Below are 18,343 nucleotides of genomic sequence, written 5' to 3'. Positions count from 1 at the left end.
CACTTTGGAAAGCTGATATCCATGTTCAAGTGTCACATGGGCAGAACCGCCATGAGATGTCACTCCATCGCCCGAGAGGGCGCGTTTCTCCACCTTCTGGGTTTTTGACTGTTGGAATCAGGGTCAGGTTTCCAGTCACTCTTTCATCTCAATTCTGAAGATGGAACTTGCTGTGTTGTGTTCGTTTTAATATAGAGAGCAGTAGCAAACAGCCACCTTGATCACACAGAGAGGACAAATCACCTTTGAAATACCGTCCTGAGGCAAGGGGGTGGTGCCTGGGTGGCTCAGTCAGTCATTAAGCGTCTGCCTTCCTCTCAGGTCATGATCCTAGAATCCTGGGATCGAGCCCCGCATCAGGCTCCCTGCTCAGCGGGACGCCTGCTTCTCCATCTCCCACTCCCCCTGCTTGTGTTCCCTCTCTCGCTGTGTCTCTCTTTGTCAAATAAATAAAATCTTTAAAAAAAAGAAAGGAAGAAAGAAAGAAAGATACTGTCGAGGGGGTTGCAGGGTGCCTCGGGGGGCCCCTGGAGCCAGTCAGCGTAGCCCGCTTAGGAAGGCAGGTGGGCAGTCATTTGGCATGGACGTGGGTATAATCAGACCTATTGAGTCTGAGAGAGATTGGTCTGGGCTCGCATCCATGGTGGTGGTGGCCTGAAGCCATCCTTGTCCACCTTCGGAGCTGGCTGTGACCTGAGACCCGGGAGGGCGACCCAGGGCGAGGGAGGCTGGGAGTCAGCACTCTGCCAGGCCCCATGGCGGGGACAGAAATGGATGACACAGCCAGGTTTCCTCCTGGGCCCAGCCCTGCCCACCTAATCGCTACCAAATGACTCAGCCACACATCTCTATGGTGACTGCTAGCACCAGGCTGGAGCCGTGGCACCCGTGATCTCTGGGTGGCCTGGGTGAGCCAATCGGCCTCCCTCTGTGGGAACCAGACACTGAGTTACAGAGCCGAGAGGCTGCGTTACAATGGACCCACCTGTTCTGTCCTCTGCACCAGCCCAGCCTGGTCCCTTACCATTCGTGTATTTTCCTATGGTTTGCTTTCCCAATACACACATCCTGCCTCCTCTCCAAACAGCTGTAGGTCATTTGTTTATTTGTTGCATGAACTTGATCCACATTCATCTCATTGCTGGAGTGGCTGTGACCGGAGTCAGCCCAGGTGACGGGAGACTGGGCCTGGGAACTGAAGGCCTTTGAACCGAGGAGAAGCAATTCTTCACATCATCACTGTCAGGCAGTTCTCACTTAAAAAAATGAACGCCTCTAAAAAAAAATTTTTTTTTTAGATTTTAAATAAATAAATAAATAAACGCCTCTGCATATCCTCTTATGCTGCCCTCACCACGCCCCTATGACGTAGGCGTTTTCAGGCGCTGCTCCTTCCTCCTCCTGTTACCCTTGGGAGTGTGGCCGGCCGGCCTGGAGAGCCACAGAGCAAAGGGAGCGAAGGGCACTGGCCCTGTCGTGGGGTCCCTGCGTGTGGTGCCCCTTTTGCCCCGCGGCAGCTGTGTGTGGGGCTGAGCGCTGCTCCCTGCGCCGCTCTGGGCCTGGGAGTCCCCACAGCAAGCTGCAGAGGTAGGCTCAGAGGCTGAGATGCCCGCCCACCTCAGCGGTAATGGGAAGCCGCCCTTGGTGACAGGACTGGACCACGCTCCGGGGCTGTCACAGAGCTGAGGCAGGAGCCCACGTGGCTCTCCACAGTTCTCGGCTTCTCTGCTTCCTCCTTCTCTCTCTGCAAACTGTTGTCTTTTTTTACAGACCTGCTCTTCTGCTTCTTGGGCCGCCCCCAGTTTAGAAGTCCTCAGTTCTGGGGGCCAGCGGAGTGTCACCCAACTCTCAATTCCCGGGGAAGGAAGTGTGGGTGGTGGAGTTGGAGACCCACCTTGGTCTGATCAGCTGCGACCTGTAGCCCGAAGAAGCGGGGGCTCGGGTTGGGGAGATACCCTCCAAAAGGCTCTGTGCACGGGACAGGGATAGCATCTCTGGGAGAAGACAGCAAGTGTAATTCCAGTCCAGATGAGGTGACACCGAGACCAATGGAGAGAGCATGAGCTCACCAGCAAAGTTGCCCCACATGCACGGTCAGCAGAGATGATGGGCTTTGGCTCCCTTAGGTCCTTTCCCAAGGGCAGATGTGACAGCTGTTAAGCAGCCAGGAAAACATCTCCTCTCCACACACCCTGTTGTCCTTCTGCTGCCTCTGAATCAGATGATGTGGAACCGGGGCTCAGGGAGCTTGGGAAGAGCCGAGGGACAGGGACCGCAGAGACCACTGCTTCTAGCCCGCAGGGCTTGATCAGCACTGCAGATCATTTGCACAAAGATTTAGCTGGTCCTGGCAGCTCGGTTTCCCTGATGACCTTGTGTTAGGTCTGCATAGGTTTGAAAACCCATTAAGGGGGGCGCCTGGGTGGCTCAGTGGGTTAAGCCGCTGCCTTTGACTCAGGTCATGATCTCGGGTCCTGGGATCGAGTCCCACATCGGGCTCTCTGCTCAGCAGGGAGCCTGCTTCCCTCTCTCTCTCTCTCTCTCTCTCTGCCTGCCTCTCTGACTACTTGTGATCTCTCTCTGTCAAATAAACAAATAAAATCTTAAAAAAAAAAAAAAACATTAAGGGGAATTTGGCCACAAAATCAAGTCTCAAGAGGGAAACTTCCTCACTCATCCCATGAGCCCATCTAAATACAGGGCACAGTCACCTAAGGAGATTGCCAGACAGGATCTGGGATGGAAGTCTGGACAGTCTGGAGAGTCTTCTCAGCACCTCCAAAGAGCCTGCTCAATCTTGCGGGATCTACATGGGAAGAGACCGTGGTTGGCACTGTTGGGGCACAGTGCCATGGCCACAGGTCCTGGGGGGCGCGGTGATCAAGAGAGCCAGCTCAGCCTACACAGCAGTTCAGGCAACAAACACTTCCTAAGAGCCTGCCAAGTGCAGAGTTCTGCCCTCCACACTGAGGATTAGGAAGACAATGGAAGCAATGGCTCTAGACACTAACCAGGGGCATGGGGAGGAAAAGACATCCACAGGCGGGAAATGTCTCTGCATGGCTGAGCAGCTCAGTCCTCCTTGAGGAGCTTGTGGGGGCCGAGGGCAGGCCAGCAGGCATGACTGAGGCTTCGTGGAAATGGGAGGAGGAAGGGAGCACAAGGGCGTGGAGACAAGCAGAGCACGGGTGGGACCCGACAATGCAGCCTTACCAGTAGGAAGAGGGGGAGAAAACGTCAGGCATCTAAGATCAGATCAGAAAAGCAAGGTCTTGAACAATACGTTGGGGAGTTCAGACATTATCCCATGAGCAACAGGCATTGGAGGCTTTTGAGCAAGGGACAGTGTTGGAGTAGAAAGCGGTGGTTAAGGACCAAGTACGCGGAAGTGGTGAGAATGAATTACAGGTTGGAGGAAACTACTGGAACCAAGGGAAGTGGGTCAGAAGCTCCTCTGAGAGGTTTAGGATCCAGATGCTACGAGCCTGGATTAGAGTAGGCACAGGAGTTGGAGGACTGGGGGACGCCCGTTGGGAATGTCGTAAAGATTGCTTGGGAATGGGTAGCATGTTTGCTGTGGGAGGGATGGAGGAAGGGAGGGAAAGTGTAAAACTTGAATGACTTAGTGGTACCCGTGTCAAAAATCGGGAATGCTAGCCGCACACCCACACATCCGTTGAGGGGCCGGGATAGTGGGTAACAAGCCAGTGCGGTGTGCTCTCTGAGCAACCCGCCCTCTTCTCTCCTCCTCAGCTCTGCCAGGAAAGGTCCTGAGAGCCATCAAAGACCTACCATGGAGGAAGCGACAGAGAGCAGGGTAAAGAGGAAGGAGCATTCCCTTGCCTGGCTGTAATCAGTAGTTTGCCTACATTCTCAGAAATCCTAAAATAACCACAGGGGCTTTGGGAAAAAAGGCCAAGGGCCTGACTTCTCAGGGCTCTACAGCATGGAAGATTTCCCCCTGGGACACTGAGGCAGGGCACCGGGTAGATAGGCAGATGGGGTCAGAAGGAAAGCCTGGCGGGGAACAAGGTCCAGCCCTTGTCTAGAGATCCTCCTGTGCCGGCTGCCGGACACTGAGCGAGGACACAGACCCCTGTCGGGAAGTCAGGCAGAGAAGGGATCCGGGTGCAGAGGTGGGGAGTCTGATTTTGTCTGTACTGAGTTTGACACAAAGGCCGGTGCCTGGACAGACAGGTAGATCTGAGCTTTGGCGAGGTGAGGGCTCAAGTCCCAGGCTTAAGGTTTTCTTCAGTCTGATAAATACTTTTGTTGGGGGAAAAAGGGGGGATATAAAGTGATCTAGAGGGCACCATGGATCAGGGAAGGTGTTTAAAGACCGGGCAAATGCACAGAGGGCAACAGGGAAACTTGCTTTTACTTCGCCTGTTTAAAAAGAATAATTTGGGGGGTGCCTGGGTGGCTCAGTAGGTTAAGCCTCTGCCTTTGGTTCAGGTTGTGATCTCAGGGTCCTGGGATTGAGTCCTGCATTGCGCTCTCTGCTCAGCAGGGAGCCTGCTCCCCCCCTGTTTTTTTCTGCCTACTTGTGATCTCTCTCTCCGTCATATAAATAAATAAAATCTTTAAAAAAAAAAAAAGAATCATTTGGGCTACCAATGGGAGAATGGATAAATAAGTGATAGCCTATTCACAACATGGGAACTGCACCGCGATTACAAAATAATAAACTGCTGTGCACACAACAATACACATGATTTACACAGACGTAATTTCGAGCAGAAGAAATGAGACCAAAAAACACATATATAGTTCCATCTGGATCAAGTTCAAAAACAGGCAAAATAATACATTGAAATAAAGACTAGAAGAGTGGTAACAGGGGAGCAGAGTAGGTATGGGTGGGAAAAGGGTACTAGAAAAGTTCTAGAATAAGGTTAGTGATGTACATTCATGAAAAACTCACCAAACTGTACATTTCTACATAGAACCCCATACTCTGTGGCTCAACTTTTGAAGTTTTAAAAAATGAACAGGAGGTATGCTTGTGTCTTATGTCTTGCTGCGTAACAAAGGACCTCAACGCCTAGCAACTGAAAGTGACAAGCATCCATCACTTCACAGTTTTGGCAGGTCAGGAGCTTGGATGGAGCTGAGCTGGGCGGTTCCAGCTCTGGGGGCTCCTCATAAGGTTGCCGTCAAGATGTTGATGGGGGCTGCTGTCAACTGAAGGCTCTCTTGGGGCTGCCAGATGACCCCCACATGGCTCTCAGTGGGTGGCTTCTGTGCCTTGCCTTGTGACCCTTCAAATAGGGCCACTACATGGCAACGAAGATCACCCACGTCTGAGAGCAAGATGAAGTCACCTGTCATTTATGAGTCTTGGAGGTGACGCACCATCACTTCTGTCATTTTCTACTCATTCTACTCATTCGAAGCAGGTCACTGTGTCTCGCCCTTGTGAGGGGGGAGACTGTCTTGAAAGAGTATTGGAAGATTTGTGGGTCTATGACAACAGCGTAGAACTATACAATGCAGTGTCCCCAAGTGTTTGAAGATTTGGAAGTCTGGCGACAGGGTCTGGTGAGTCCCCTGTGATAGGCAGAATAGCAGCCCCCAAAGATGTGTGGGTTCTAATCCCCAGAACCTGTGAATATACTGTATTACACAGCCAAGGGAGGTGAGGTTGCTCATTAGCTGACCGTAGAGTAGGAGCAGGCCGGCTTACCCAGGCGGGCCCAGGGTAATCACAAGGGGCTTCACCAGGGGAAAGAAGAGTAGGGAAAGGGATCAGCGTCACAGCGATGCACAATGCAGGAGACTTGGATGGCCATTGCTGGCTTTGACCACGGAAGGGGCCAGGAGCCAAGGGATGCAGGCACAGCCTCTAGAAGCCAAACAAGACAAACAGATTCTCCCCTAGAGCCTCCAGAAGGGATGCAGGCCTGCCAATGCCTCGACTTTAGCCCCAGGAGACCCATTTTGGACCCAGCTTGTGTTGGCGTAAGCTGTTCAGTGTGCGGTCATCTTTTAGCGTGGCAGCAGGACAAGAGCAGTCTACACCCATCCTTCTTTTTCCCATTTCTAAATCATTTAGCTTTCATCGCGTGCTGTGATTATTGTCCTTATTTGTAAACGGCCCATATTTTTAATAAACATGTTTATGTCTCCTTTAAAGCTATAAGGTCCTTGAGGGCAAGGCCTAGGTTTGTTCTGGGGTTTGTTTGTTACAAGTGTATCAGAATGTGAATCAGAGGCCTACACACAGCCCGTTAGTAGGCGGCCTGTTAAGAACGTGGTCAGTTATTTGCTAGGCTGGCTATGAGTCCAAGCAGCAAACTTAGCAAAGACAGGAAACAAGAAAGCTGGTGTGAAATAAAATATGGAACCCTATCAATTCCTCTGCCATTAGACTACCCCCCCCGTCACATGCACGCAGGCGGGTTTACAGAGATCCCATTTTCTCTGTACCCTCCTTTGCTTTCATTTCAAGCTGATGGTCAGGTTAGGGCATTTGGGGCAGGACACAGAGTGGAGCCGTTGGGAGGTCACTGGCTTGTCCCCACTCTCGTAGAGGCCTAAGGCCTTTGAAGGGATATGTCTCCTTTCAGTCAGGGGACAGGAAACCATCAGGAGGGTAGAGAGGGTGGATCCCCAGAACCCACGAAGGGAACCAAGTTCCTACAGCAATGGGACCCTGAGTTCTGCCCCGAGACAAAACCTCAGGGGAAGCAGTGCCGGCTAGATCCTGGGCCCCGGGGTCCCCCACTGACTCGCCAGCCTTCACACAGTGCAGGAGCTAAGAACACAATGGGAGCAGGTGCAAAGGGTAATGAGGTCTCTCTTGCAACCACACAGAATGGCAGCTGTTATCCTTGGGAGCTCCCCGCCCTTTTGAGCCGGGAGGCCTTTGCAGAACCAGGTAGAATGGTGGGGGGTGTTGGTCAGAGAGGAAGGGGGATGACCTTGAGAATGGGCAAGACGGGCTTTCCCACTGATCCGGCAGGAAGCAGGAAGAGGACTTGGCGTCTGAACTATGGGGATCTAGGACAACAACAAGTGACAGTCTTGACACTGAAGTTTGGGGCTGACATTCAAAACAGTGATACCTGCTTTGGCTTTAAACGAAGATTTTAATCTCCAGGTGGGGGCAGGCCTGGGACAGGGTGGTAGGTCCGAGGGCCACAAGCCTTTGCTGTGCAGCTTGAGGAGTCGGGGGAGGAAGAGCCGGAGCTGCTGGTGGGATCCGCGGCGGTCCTAGGTTGGGAGCATGTCCTCCATCACATAGGGTTGGAAGTACAGATAAATCAGAAAGCAGCTCCAGAAGCCAAGGATGAACAGGGTGGCCAGGCTTGATACGGAAGTTTTCTGCTGCTAGAGAGGGGAGAGAGGCAGGAACAAGAAGCAAGGTCAGCTCAGCGGCCAGGGGGGCACCCCCCACCCCCACCACGGGAGCCTCTGGGCAGCAGCCTCCCGGCTGGGGATCCCAAGCCCTCCTGCCTGGTGCCATGTCCTCTACGACTGAGTGGATGAGGTGGGGGAGGGGGGCAGAGTCTGCACGACCGGGTGGGATGTGATGCCAACGCAGCCCGAGCCCACTGCCTTTGGGATGACAGGGCACTGGGCTGAGACAAGAACTTCTTACGGGGGTCTACCTACCCCTGATTGTAGTTGTTCTTTAGGGCACACAACAAACATTTTTCCTGTAGAGGACAGAAACGGCACAAGAAAGATCATTTTTCCCTGGTCCAAGATGGCCAGCCTGCTGGGCACCCCATCGGATCTTGCTATAGGAAAGGACAGAACAATACAGTGGTACTCAGGAGCAGGTCCAGCCAGGGTTGGGTCTGTGTTGGTCATGGCTTTGGAATCCCCCTGAGCTGAGGGCAGGACCCCAGGGAGGGTTCCGGGCTAGGGAGGCATCTGGGGCCAACAGAGGGGTAGATCCCATCCCTTCACAGCAAGAGGTAAGGGAGTGAGAGGACCCGACAGGGGGGTGGCGGAGGGAGGGGGCGGTCAGGGAGCAGCAGGAGCCTGGGGGGTAGCACCAGAGTAAGGCTTCACTTACGCAGCATGGCCCGCATTGATGAAGGGCATCCAGAGGGTCCTTTTTTGGTTTCTGTAGTGCCATCATCTTCTTGTGGAGAGAAAGCGGTGTTCCGTCAGCCCCATCCATCTTCTTGAGGCAGAGCTGTGGGTCCGGGTCTGTTTTTCCTATCAGCCTGAGTTCTTGCTGTTCCTTTGGCCCTCTTCTAAGGGGACTGGGGAGTCAGGGAGGGGCAGAGCTGGGGAGACCATTTCCAACATAACAACGAGATAACCATAGTGTGGGCAGCCAGGGAAGACCTTGACCCCCAGCCACTGCGGTTCCGGAAACCAAGACAGGACCGTGAAGAGTCTGAGAGTCCTCCGGACCCAAGGACGCTTAGCAAAGTGAAGGGAGGAGATTCGTTAGGGATGAGGAGAGATGGGTGTGCGCTACACTTACAGCTTGCTGTTCTTCTGTATATTCATTAAAACATCCATCTTCTCATCCATATCCTTCTGCATTTCCTTCAAGAGAAAACCCAAAGCTAGAACGGTCACGCTGAAGGGTGTGGGAAGGCCTTTTCTCTCGCCTCTCTCTGCCGGCCGCTTAGAGATGACCTCAGCATCCTCCTCCCTCAAGAATCCTCACAGGGGGCGCCTGGGTGGCTCAGTGGGTTAAGCCTCTGCCTTTGGCTCAGGTCATAATCTCAGGGTCATGGGATGGAGTCCCTGCTCGGCAGGGAGCGTGCATCTCCCTATCTCTCTGCCTGCTTCTCTGCCTACTTGTGATCTCTCTCTCTACGTCAAATAAATAAATAAAATTAAAAAAAAAATAAAAGAATCCTCACTGGCCTTGGGGGACATACGCCCCCTCTTCCCCATCCTCACCCACTCCATGCTGAGGCTAAAGCACAGGCAGGGTCGTCAGGGGCTCCTCCAAAGTCTCCAGAGGACTCAGAAAGCAGAAAGTCTTTTTATCTGATCCTACACTTGGGTGAGACTCTTATCTGCTTTGGCTCCATGCCTATAAAATGATGGAGCCGAGAAAATAAATCCTGTGACCCAACCCTCAAAGATACTTTTGACTCCGATTTTCTGACCCCTGCGCCCAGATCCTGCGCATGTACGTTTGCTCCTTCTTTAACCCGATTTCTGGCAGAAATGGTCAACATAAAAGGAACAGTAGCTCAAAATGGCATATCACGTCTATTATTTACTAAGAACTGAAAGAATAGTAAAATCCTTTTGACGAGTTCAGACCTGTAAAGTTTGATCTGGAAAAATTGGCCACAAAAGAAGATCTAGAATGGCAGAGGGTATCATGGATCGTATCTGTTCTGGAGAAACACAGGGTTGGCTTGAACATGATAAAATATAAATGAAATATAATTTGCTTCCAAAAATAATTTTAATAAAAAAATGAAATGTTTGGCAAGAGTTTACTGATCTGCAGTGGAAAACTGGTCAAGGAACCACACACTCTGGGTGGAGAGGATTTCAAAACCACCTTCTTGAAAAGCATTTTTAAGTGCTATACATTTTGACTAAAATATCTGTACTCATAAACACAGCAAAAATATCCTTGAAGTGGAAATGCCCCTGGGTTCAAAATATCAGAGTCAAAATACCCCCCTTCTTAGAAGTCTCACTATTACTTCAAATTCATGTCCCAAAGTGATCTCCTGGTTTCCTCTTCTAAATCAACTGATTGCCAACTGTCCTTGTCGTGGTCACCACTTCCTTCGACCCTTCAACCCGTCCCGGTTGCCTCTGGGGTCATGGACGCTTGCTTCCCCTTCATTCTCTACGTTGCATCACTCACCAAGAGTATTATTTTTCCTTCGATGCATCTTCCAGATTTCAGATTTACTGTTTTCCTTCTGTTCCCACACTTGGTCCAGCATCCCTCCTCTTGAGCAGGGATGTGGCTTCCTGCCTGATCGATTGCTCCAGACAGCCCCCACCCCCAGTCTCCCGTTCCCCCACCCCACACCCCTCCAGGCCACCTTGTGAACAGCTGCCCGCTCAGCCTTTCTGAAGTGCTGCTTCTAGCATGTTCTTTGATTAAGAATCTCCAGAGGCCTCTTACTGCTTACACAACCAAGTCCCAACCTGTCTGCCTGTCTTTCAGAAGCCTTCACTGTCTACTGCCTTTGTGCCCATTCCATTTCTCACAGTCTCCCCAGATAATCCCATGTGTAGGACTGGTCTCCCCACTGACCGTGATACACTTCACGTTCATCCTGCTTCCGTGCTGTGCCCAAGCTGTTCCTGAGCCCAAAATAACCTCCTTTGTGCTTTTCAATCCCCAATCCTGCCCACTAACAAAACACCGTGTGTGCATTTTCATATAGAAATAATACACAGGGGCGCCTGGGTGGCTCAGGTAGTTAAAGCCTCTGCCTTCAGCTCAGGTCATGATCCCAGGGTCCTGGGATCTAGCCCCACATCAGGCTCTCAGCCTGCTTCCTCCTCTCTCTCTGCCTGCCTCTCTGCCTACTTGGGATCTCTGTCTGTCAAATAAATAAATAAAATCTTTAAAAAAAAAAAAAAAGAAAGAAAGAAAGAATACACACCCTTTGTAGAAAATTTGGGCACTATAGGGGAATATAAAAGAACAAATTAATCTCATCATCTAACAATAATTGCTATTAACCCTTTGGGTATATTTCTTTCTAGTCTTTCTTCTGAATATTTACTTAGGTTTTTTTTTTTTTTTTTCACTTAACTGAGATCAGCCTGTTATAGATTATTTGTATCTTGCTTTATTACTTCTCGTTATAAGCATTCTTTTTTTTTTAAATGCACTTTCTATTTTGAAATAATTTGGGATCTACTGAGAGTTGCAAAGACAGTACAAAAGAGTTCCCACATGCCCTTGCCTCAGTATCTCCTTAATGTGAACATCTAACCATCTAACCACGACAGTGCTCTTATTATTATTATTTTTTTAAGTAGGCTCGACACCCACCATGAGGCTCAAACACATTACTCCGAGGTCAGGAGTCACGTGCGCTGCCGACTGAGCCAGCCAGGTGTGCCTAGAAGCATCCTTTCTAAACACTCTTTCCAACAGTTCCAGTTTTCATTCCACAGATACCCCTTAATTTATTTGGCTACTCCACTATTGAAAACTGTCATCTCCAAATCTCTGCCATTATAAATAATCCTGTGATGAACATCTTTTTACATACACCCACGCTAGTATTTTGGATTATTCTCATACGTAAAATTGTGAGGCATGGAATTAATAAGTCAAGGGGTTTGATATTTTTTGATACCTATTGTCTAATTTATTTCCAATGTTATATAGACCTATACTATGACCCGCAGTATAAGAGTACATTTCTGCCTTGTTCTGTAATTGTTATTAATTCAAAATTCGCTTATTTGGTCATCTGGGTGGCTCAGACGGTTAAGTGCCTGACTCTTGATTTCAGGTCCAGTCATGATCTCAGGGTGGTGGGCTGGAATCCTGCATCAGGCTTCATCCGCCTGGGAATCTCTCTCTCCCTCTCTCTCGGAGCCCTCCCCTCACTGTTGCACACCCACACTTTTTCTCTAAAATAAATAAATAAATACTTAGAATCTTAAAAAAATAAAGTTCACTTATTTGAATGTGACAATGGCCTAAGAATTATTTTCATTTGGCATTTAATTGATTATGCATGAGGTAAACCTTTTAAAACATTTCTTGCTTTTGAGTTGTATTTTCTTTTGTGGATTGTTTGTTCATACCCTATGCCCATTTTCCTATTTGGTTCTAATTGATTTATGTGAGCTTGATAGAAACTTTTATTGGTGTTTGTCATATTTGTGGAAAATTATTTCCCCCAAATTGTTGTTTGCCTTTTAATTCCATACACGAAACTTTCCTGTTATGTTTTTTAAATTTTTTATATTGTTAAGTATATCAATATTTCCTTTGTGACTTCTTCTGTTGTATTTAGACCATCTGGTTGAATATTTATACATAATTTACTCTTGTTGTTTTTTTATCATTTAAATTCACTTTATGGACTATTTCAGTTTTTACAATGTTAACTGAATTAAGTTTTTCTTCATATAATCAAGCAGTGTTCTTAATATGAATGCATAATCTTTTTCTTCCTTCATATAATCAAGCAATGTAATACGAATACATAAGCCTTAATATGAACACATAATCCTTAATAGGAATACATAATCCTTTTCTTCTAACATGTAAAAAAAAATCATCTTTATTATGTTTTAAATTTTATGGAGCTGTGGTTCCCAACCTTGAGTTTACAATGGAATCACGTCATGATCTTTAAACCCTACTGATCTCATCTCAAGAGGTTCTGATTTCATCGGTATAGAGTGCAGCCTGGGTAGAAGGTCAAAGCTCCAGTACAGGAGATTGCAATATGGAGTCAAGGTTAATAACCACTGCTGAAGTGTTTAGGATCTGGTTGTTATGCAGAGAAAAGCACCAGAATCACTTTGATATTTTTAAGCAACTGTGGTTCCCCCAGGAGATTTTTATTCAGTTCATCTGGGCCAGGGCCTGGGTATACTGATTTTTTAAATCGTCCCAGGCGTGCCAGGTGGAGAGGTTGTTAAAGAGTTATCTACACTGGTTTTGTTCATTTGACTGGTTATCTAGACAAGATTATTGTGGCTTTGTGTGAATTTTAGATCTCTGGCAGGGGTAGTATCCCTTGATAACTCTTCAAACCTTAAAGATATCTGCCTTTGCCTTTTTATGCTTCTACATCAGTGGTTCTCAAATCTTCATCTGGAGAATGTAGAAAAAAAAAATCCAAGGGTCTAAGCCCCCTCCAAATTGGACCTGGGCTCTATTTTCTTTATTTATGCTCCAGGAAATTCCAGCACACATCCAGGTTTGAGAACCACTATCCTAGAGTCTAATGGTTCTCCTAGTAACGTCTGAGTTCAAAACTAAGCTTATTGGGCTTTTGCTTTGATTTGCATTAAGCTTCTAATGTAGCCTTCAAAGCTCACCTTAAGATTCACTTCCTTTGTAAGGCTTTGTCTGGTTACCCTGGCCCACATTTTTTCCTTATTTCTCCAGACTCCTAGTTAACTCTCGCTCTCATGCTGCTTGGTGCTTGCTTGCTTGCTTGCTTTCCACAGAGTTTGGGTCTTCCTACCAGACTCTCAAGTGGCTGCAGGGCAGGCTCGGGCCTCTCCTTCCATCATTTCTAGTATGGACCCAGATCAGTAAATGCTCACCTTCATAATCTCCACGAATTCCTGGAGTTTATCAAAATCCTTGTCCATTACGCCCTTTATCTAACGAAGAAGAAAGGCAAGCACATATTACTCAATGCGGAGTCATCTCTGGGGCATTTAAAAAAAAGCAGGGCAGCAGCTGCTCCTCTCTCTGGAATGAGCTGGAAAAAGTTCAGGGAATGGACGTGTCGTGGCCTGTCAAAACCCCTTTCTTCCCAAGGAGTCTACGAAGGGACGAGGGTGCATGTAGCGTGAAGCCGCCGCCGCCCCCCCCAAACTCCACCAGCCTGGGCAGGGCTTGGATCTAGCTATTGCAAGGCTTCCCCTGGGGAGCTCAGCCCACAGTTTCCAGTACTCCTCCTTGCTTAAGCACCACCTCTCATCACAAGCGTGCCATAGGTGGTTCCATCCAAGAAGCAACAGGAGAGTTTTGTTGCTTTTTGGAGCAGGCTCAAGGGAGGAGAATGGGACTGGTTCCTGACGGCCCCCGCATTCCAATCAGTCCCTCTCACTCTCACAAAAGTTCTAGCTCCTCAACAACCAATGTGACACCTTAGAGAGTTCTTGGCGTTCACAGCCTGGGTTTAAGCATCAAACAAAAAGAACTAGATCTCCTGAGCTGCACCAAAACACCGAGGAGATCAGGCTGAGGTAGGCTAGGGCTTTTTCCACGACATTCTGGATTCCCCTCGCTATTCAGAGGTCGGCACGCATTTTCTGGGGTCCTACCCTTTCCCTCTGCGTCCTAGAAAGTCTCATCCTGTTACCTGTTTGATCTCGTCCATTTTTTCCTTGAGCTCTTCCCTCACCTCCCTGAGTTCATTCTGAGGAAATAAAGCAGAGAAGAGAGGAAGGAGTTAAGGCCATGTCCTGGGTGGAAGGAAGATCCTGGGGCGATGCTCATGAGGAGGGACAGAGAGATGCGTCCCGCTACGGGGGAAGGAAAGGATGCTGTTAAGAACATGGGAGAGTGGGACATGGAGACACCATGTGCTTTGGAATAAGATGCCCAGAAGGGTACACCTTCACTTCCATGACCCCCCAAAATGCACAGCCACCATCTAACCAGTGGGGAGCATCAGGCCACCCAAGTGAAGGGTCAGTCTGCAAAACAAATGACCTATAATCCTCATAAATGACAATGTCCCAAAAAAACAAAGGTTCAAGAGTTGTTCCAGATGGAAGGAAGCTAAAGGAACACATCAAAACAGTTGTTTTTTCTTCTGTTAGGAAAGACCTTAGTGGAACCATTGGTAAAAACAGACTAAGCACTGAATCAATGTTCATGTCCTTTGATATTTTGATCACTGTACTGTGGTTATGTAAGAGATTGTTCTTGTTTTTGTTTTTTGACAGTATACACTAGAATTTGAGAGAAACATGCTTTCGGATGATTCAGGAAGCCTATATTATACGTGTGTGTGTATATATATATATATATGGGGGGTCATGATCAAATGTCAACATTTGGGAAATCTGAGCAAAGGGTAGACTAGAATTCATGGCACAATTTTTAAAAAATTTTCTGTAAGTCTGAAATTACTTCAAAATACAGAGCTAAAACAAAAAGCAGCAGAGGGAGTGAAGTCACAGGCGCTGGGGCAGAGCCACGGACGCCAGCCGGAGACCCGTCCCGGCCAGAGTCGGCGGGCCCAGGTCTCCACAGCGCCCCGCCAACCCCACCCCTGGGCCGGCACACCTACCCTTAGCTCATGAGTTCCTCCTGCTTTGGTAAACGGCCCTTCTTGTTTCACTCCTTTGTAGTCGTATGTCTGTTGGTGGAAAGCGGAAACACAGAATGTCGGAAATTGCAGGTGTGGGGTGGGCGAGGGAGGAGAGATCTCCTGAGTCTTGGTTCCTCCTTTCGGGCCTGGGCAGGTGGAGGTGAGAGCTGGCTGCCCCCCAACACAAGAGTTCCCGCCACCTTCTCCTCTCACTCAAGCTCGTCATGCTCTGCTCTCCTGGCCCCACTCCTGCCTCAGACACTTCTAACGTGCTCCTGCCTCCGCCCACAGCACCCTTCCTCAGTCTTCTTGCTGCGCTCAGGGCCCGACCTCCCTATTTTAATTCTCTGTCTAGCAGGTGACAATACTGAGTTTTCCTTATTTATTCCGTATCAGATTGGTCACTAGTGCTAAATTCTGTGAGAGCAGAGAGCTTGTCTCTCTCTCGTGTATTCCCCAGCACCTGGGACAGGTCTTGGCCACCAGGAACAGCGAATGACCCCTGACTCCAAGTCACCTCCCCACGGGTCTCAGGCCTGGCTGTCGGCATGGCCTCAAAAAAGCTTCTTACTTTGGTCGGCTCGGGCTTCAATTCCAGGCACACTGCCTTGTAGCTCTTGCTCTGTGGAGGGAGGAGGTGGGCAGTCTGCCTGTCAGGCATCAGGACTGAGGGGGATCACACCAGCCCTCTCGAGGGGCCCCCTGCCCAGGCCTGCCTGTCCTCCTGCCCCTGATCTCAGGCCCACAGACTACCTCCCACCCAAGGACCGGATTCAAGACAACCGGACCTGGTTACCTTATCTTCCTTTTCTGAGCTCAAACCTACCCAGGCAGCGGGCTGCCCTCTCCCTGCAGAAGCCTGAGCAGGGAAAGCACCTGGAGCTAACTTTATGAAACCGAGTGGGTATCATTTCGGGAGTGTGGGCTTTGGGAGAGACGGACCCCTGGTCTAACCTCAGCTGCTTCCTGACTGGTTGTGCCACCCGGGAGGTCATCTAGTCCCTCTGAGCCCCCATTTCCTCGCCTGCAAATTGGGGGCGCAAATCCCACCATCTAACATGGTGCTTGTGTGCCAAGGACGTGCCCTTCGCTGGGGCCTGGCATGGCCTCGGCTGGGGGAGGGGGATTGGGGGTGACAGGACCATTACTTTGGTCTTTGTTCCAGAAGGAGTCAGCAAAGGCGTCTTTCCTTCCCACCCCCAGGCAGGGATTAGTCCCACCCTCCTTCCCGGCTGAGAGGCCACCTGGAGCTCAGAGCAGAGAAAGAAAAGTGGGGGAATTATCAGAGAGCTCTGTGGACCACCCCCACCATGCCACAGCTCCGTCCCGCGGGAACTCGAGAGGCCCCCATGTCCAGCAGTGTTCCTCCCTTACCAGGCTTGTTTTCTTCAGTTCTGCCTTCTTGGCCGACATGATGGAGGAGGCCAGAGTGTTCTTTAACTTCCCGACCTCCCCACAATGGGCCCCTGTGACCAGGCCACTGTCCTATGCAGATTACAGGCCAAGGCAAGGGCAGGATGACCACCTGTTTGTGTGCGGAACAGCTGAGGTCACAATGCCCAGCTGCCCATGCTGGTGGGCAGTGTCACCACATCTTCGAGCTGATGATGAGGGACAGCGCAGGTTCTGAAGCCACGAGATTGCCCTCCTGCAGGGGGGAGAGGGGCTCTCCTGCAGAGTCCCCCTGCTGAGGGCCTGGCCTCATGTGGCCTCAGCCACAGGCACAGCTCCCCAGGAGCGAGAGATGCTGTCTCCTCCCCCAGCAGGATTTACCCACCAGGAGGTGTCCCCAGACAGCTGGTTCTCCCCTGAGTCTGCACGGAGTTCTGCCGCGACGTCCCCATATGGACAGACCCTTCCTTGGCTCCAGAGCTGTCTTGGGTTCAGACGCGGCCAAGTCCCTCTGGTTCAAGGTCCATGAACCGCGCTAACCTATTGAGCCCACTGGCTTGTGTATCGGGAAATTGGGTCTAAAAGAAATCAGGGTCTCCCTGAAAAACTGCTTTATAAATGACACACATACACTTCTCATCATTTGAGCCGGTGATGACAACCGACCCGCGGCTCCTGGCTTGAGCCTCCTCGCAGCCTGTACCAGTCACGCATCCAAATCCATCAGCAGAGTCGTCAGTGTGTTCTGGAAGGGCCAAGGAATCCACCATCTCGTGTTACTTTGTTCTCCTGTGAGATTTTGCCACGGCATGAGGCACCACCAAACAGCATGGGACACCGGACACTGCTCTGACAGAACGTGGTTACAGGCAAGCCACAGGCTGCTCTGACTAGAAGAATGCCGGCTTTGTCTTTCCCAACCCCCCTTCCTGGCAAAAAAAACCCAGCGGGACAAGGGCAGGGGGCACGAAGCCCACAGACGTCGCGATGGCGTTTGGTGGAAAAGGGGGGTTCCCAACAGAGAGAAAAGAGAAGCCGCATGTCTCTTTTCTCTAAACCGGTGTCATTTCAACTTTCTTCTCTTCACAAAGGTCTTGGTTTTTCAGTTTCATGAAGACAATGTTGTCTGGGAGGCTGATGGGGGAGGGGAATTTAAAAATAGCTTTGGGGCCTCTGAGTTTGGCCTCTTGTGATTCCAGAGGTGACCCCCCAGTGTTCCACAGCCCTCGGATGAGGACACAATACTTCATAAAGGTGCCCGGGGGGCCTGACAGCCATGGTCTCCAGTCAACCTTGCACTGACACGGTTTAACACAGATGACCTGGATAGTTCGCTCTACAACACCCCATGACGCACTGGGTGTCTGTGCTCTCGGCTTCCTAGCCCCAGGGAAGCTTCTCTCACACTTTTTAGAGCTTTACCGTGACTGGTTTCTGCACCGTCCTACTTGACTGATTTATAGACACCTCCGAAAGCTCTCCCCTGTGCGGGGGAGATCTCTTTTCTCATCGACACATTGGTTACTGTGCAATTTCTGATCATTTCTATAAATATCATGTCAGACCTTGGCGAGAATCAAAATCCTATTCTATTGTTTCTATGAAAAAATGACATCTATTTTCTATCATGAACTTCTAGTACCTCTATTTCAGGAAAAAAAATATATTCTGAGGTCACCTGGGAGGCTCAGTCAGTTAAGCATCTGCCTTCGGCTCAGGTCACAATCTCAGGGTCTTGGGATCAAGCCCTGTGTCCAGCTCCCCACTCAGTAGGGAGTCTGCCTGTCCCTCTCTCTCTGCCCCTCCCCTGACTCATGCCCACTTTGTGTCTCGTAAATAAATAAAATCCTTTATATATGTGTGTGTGTACACACATATATAAATAATATTCTGAACAGATTGTTGTAAATCTCCAGATAATTCAACACAGCTAATGGTAAGTAAGAAGTCAGAGCACAGTTATTAGGATTGTAGGCTTTTTTTAACCTATGCATTCCCCCCACATGGGGACACGTCTGTCAGGG

The 18,343-nt window shown here is 49.6% G+C and overlaps 1 protein-coding gene across 10 annotated transcripts; it reads right to left on the bottom strand.

Annotated features, from left to right (window-relative positions):
• Nucleotides 1–7,073: 7,073 nt before the first annotated feature.
• TEX35 (testis expressed 35) lies at nt 7,074–17,289 on the bottom strand. 10 transcript variants are annotated; one of them, XM_004761980.1, is made up of 9 exons: nt 16,302–16,471; nt 15,391–15,549; nt 14,907–14,975; nt 13,971–14,027; nt 13,204–13,263; nt 8,447–8,511; nt 8,027–8,219; nt 7,618–7,661; nt 7,074–7,332 (listed from the first exon to the last, which is right to left on the bottom strand). In XM_004761980.1, the coding sequence occupies exons 1-9, from the start codon at nt 16,338–16,340 to the stop codon at nt 7,266–7,268; spliced, it is 753 nt and encodes a 250-aa protein (XP_004762037.1). In that variant the 5' UTR covers nt 16,341–16,471; the 3' UTR covers nt 7,074–7,265. The 10 variants fall into 10 exon arrangements, 8 of the variants coding, with proteins under 8 accessions (XP_004762037.1, XP_044925666.1, XP_012916575.1 ...); XM_045069731.1 differs by having other exon boundaries at nt 7,074–7,329; XM_013061121.1 differs by having other exon boundaries at nt 15,499–15,549.
• Between the last annotated feature and the right edge of the window lie 1,054 nt (nt 17,290–18,343).

The sequence above is a fragment of the Mustela putorius genome, unplaced genomic scaffold (genome assembly GCF_011764305.1).
Source record: "Mustela putorius furo isolate JIRA1106 unplaced genomic scaffold, ASM1176430v1.1 tig00003942_pilon_pilon_pilon, whole genome shotgun sequence".
Classification (NCBI taxonomy): Eukaryota; Metazoa; Chordata; class Mammalia; order Carnivora; family Mustelidae; genus Mustela; species Mustela putorius.
This window is presented reverse-complemented; position numbering and strand designations above follow the sequence as displayed.

What these genes read in the sequence shown, in the direction of transcription:
- TEX35 (XM_004761979.1), bottom strand. Translation starts at nt 16,340, where the DNA reads ATGTCGGCCAAGAAGGCAGAACTGAAGAAAACAAGCCTG. An exon ending in AACTGAAGAAAACAAGCCTG is followed by an intron (nt 15,550 to 16,301) that starts GTAAGGGAGGAA and finishes CTCCCTCCACAG; the next exon opens with AGCAAGAGCTACAAGGCAGT. An exon ending in GTGGCCAAGACCTGTCCCAG is followed by an intron (nt 14,976 to 15,390) that starts GTGCTGGGGAAT and finishes TTCCACCAACAG; the next exon opens with ACATACGACTACAAAGGAGT.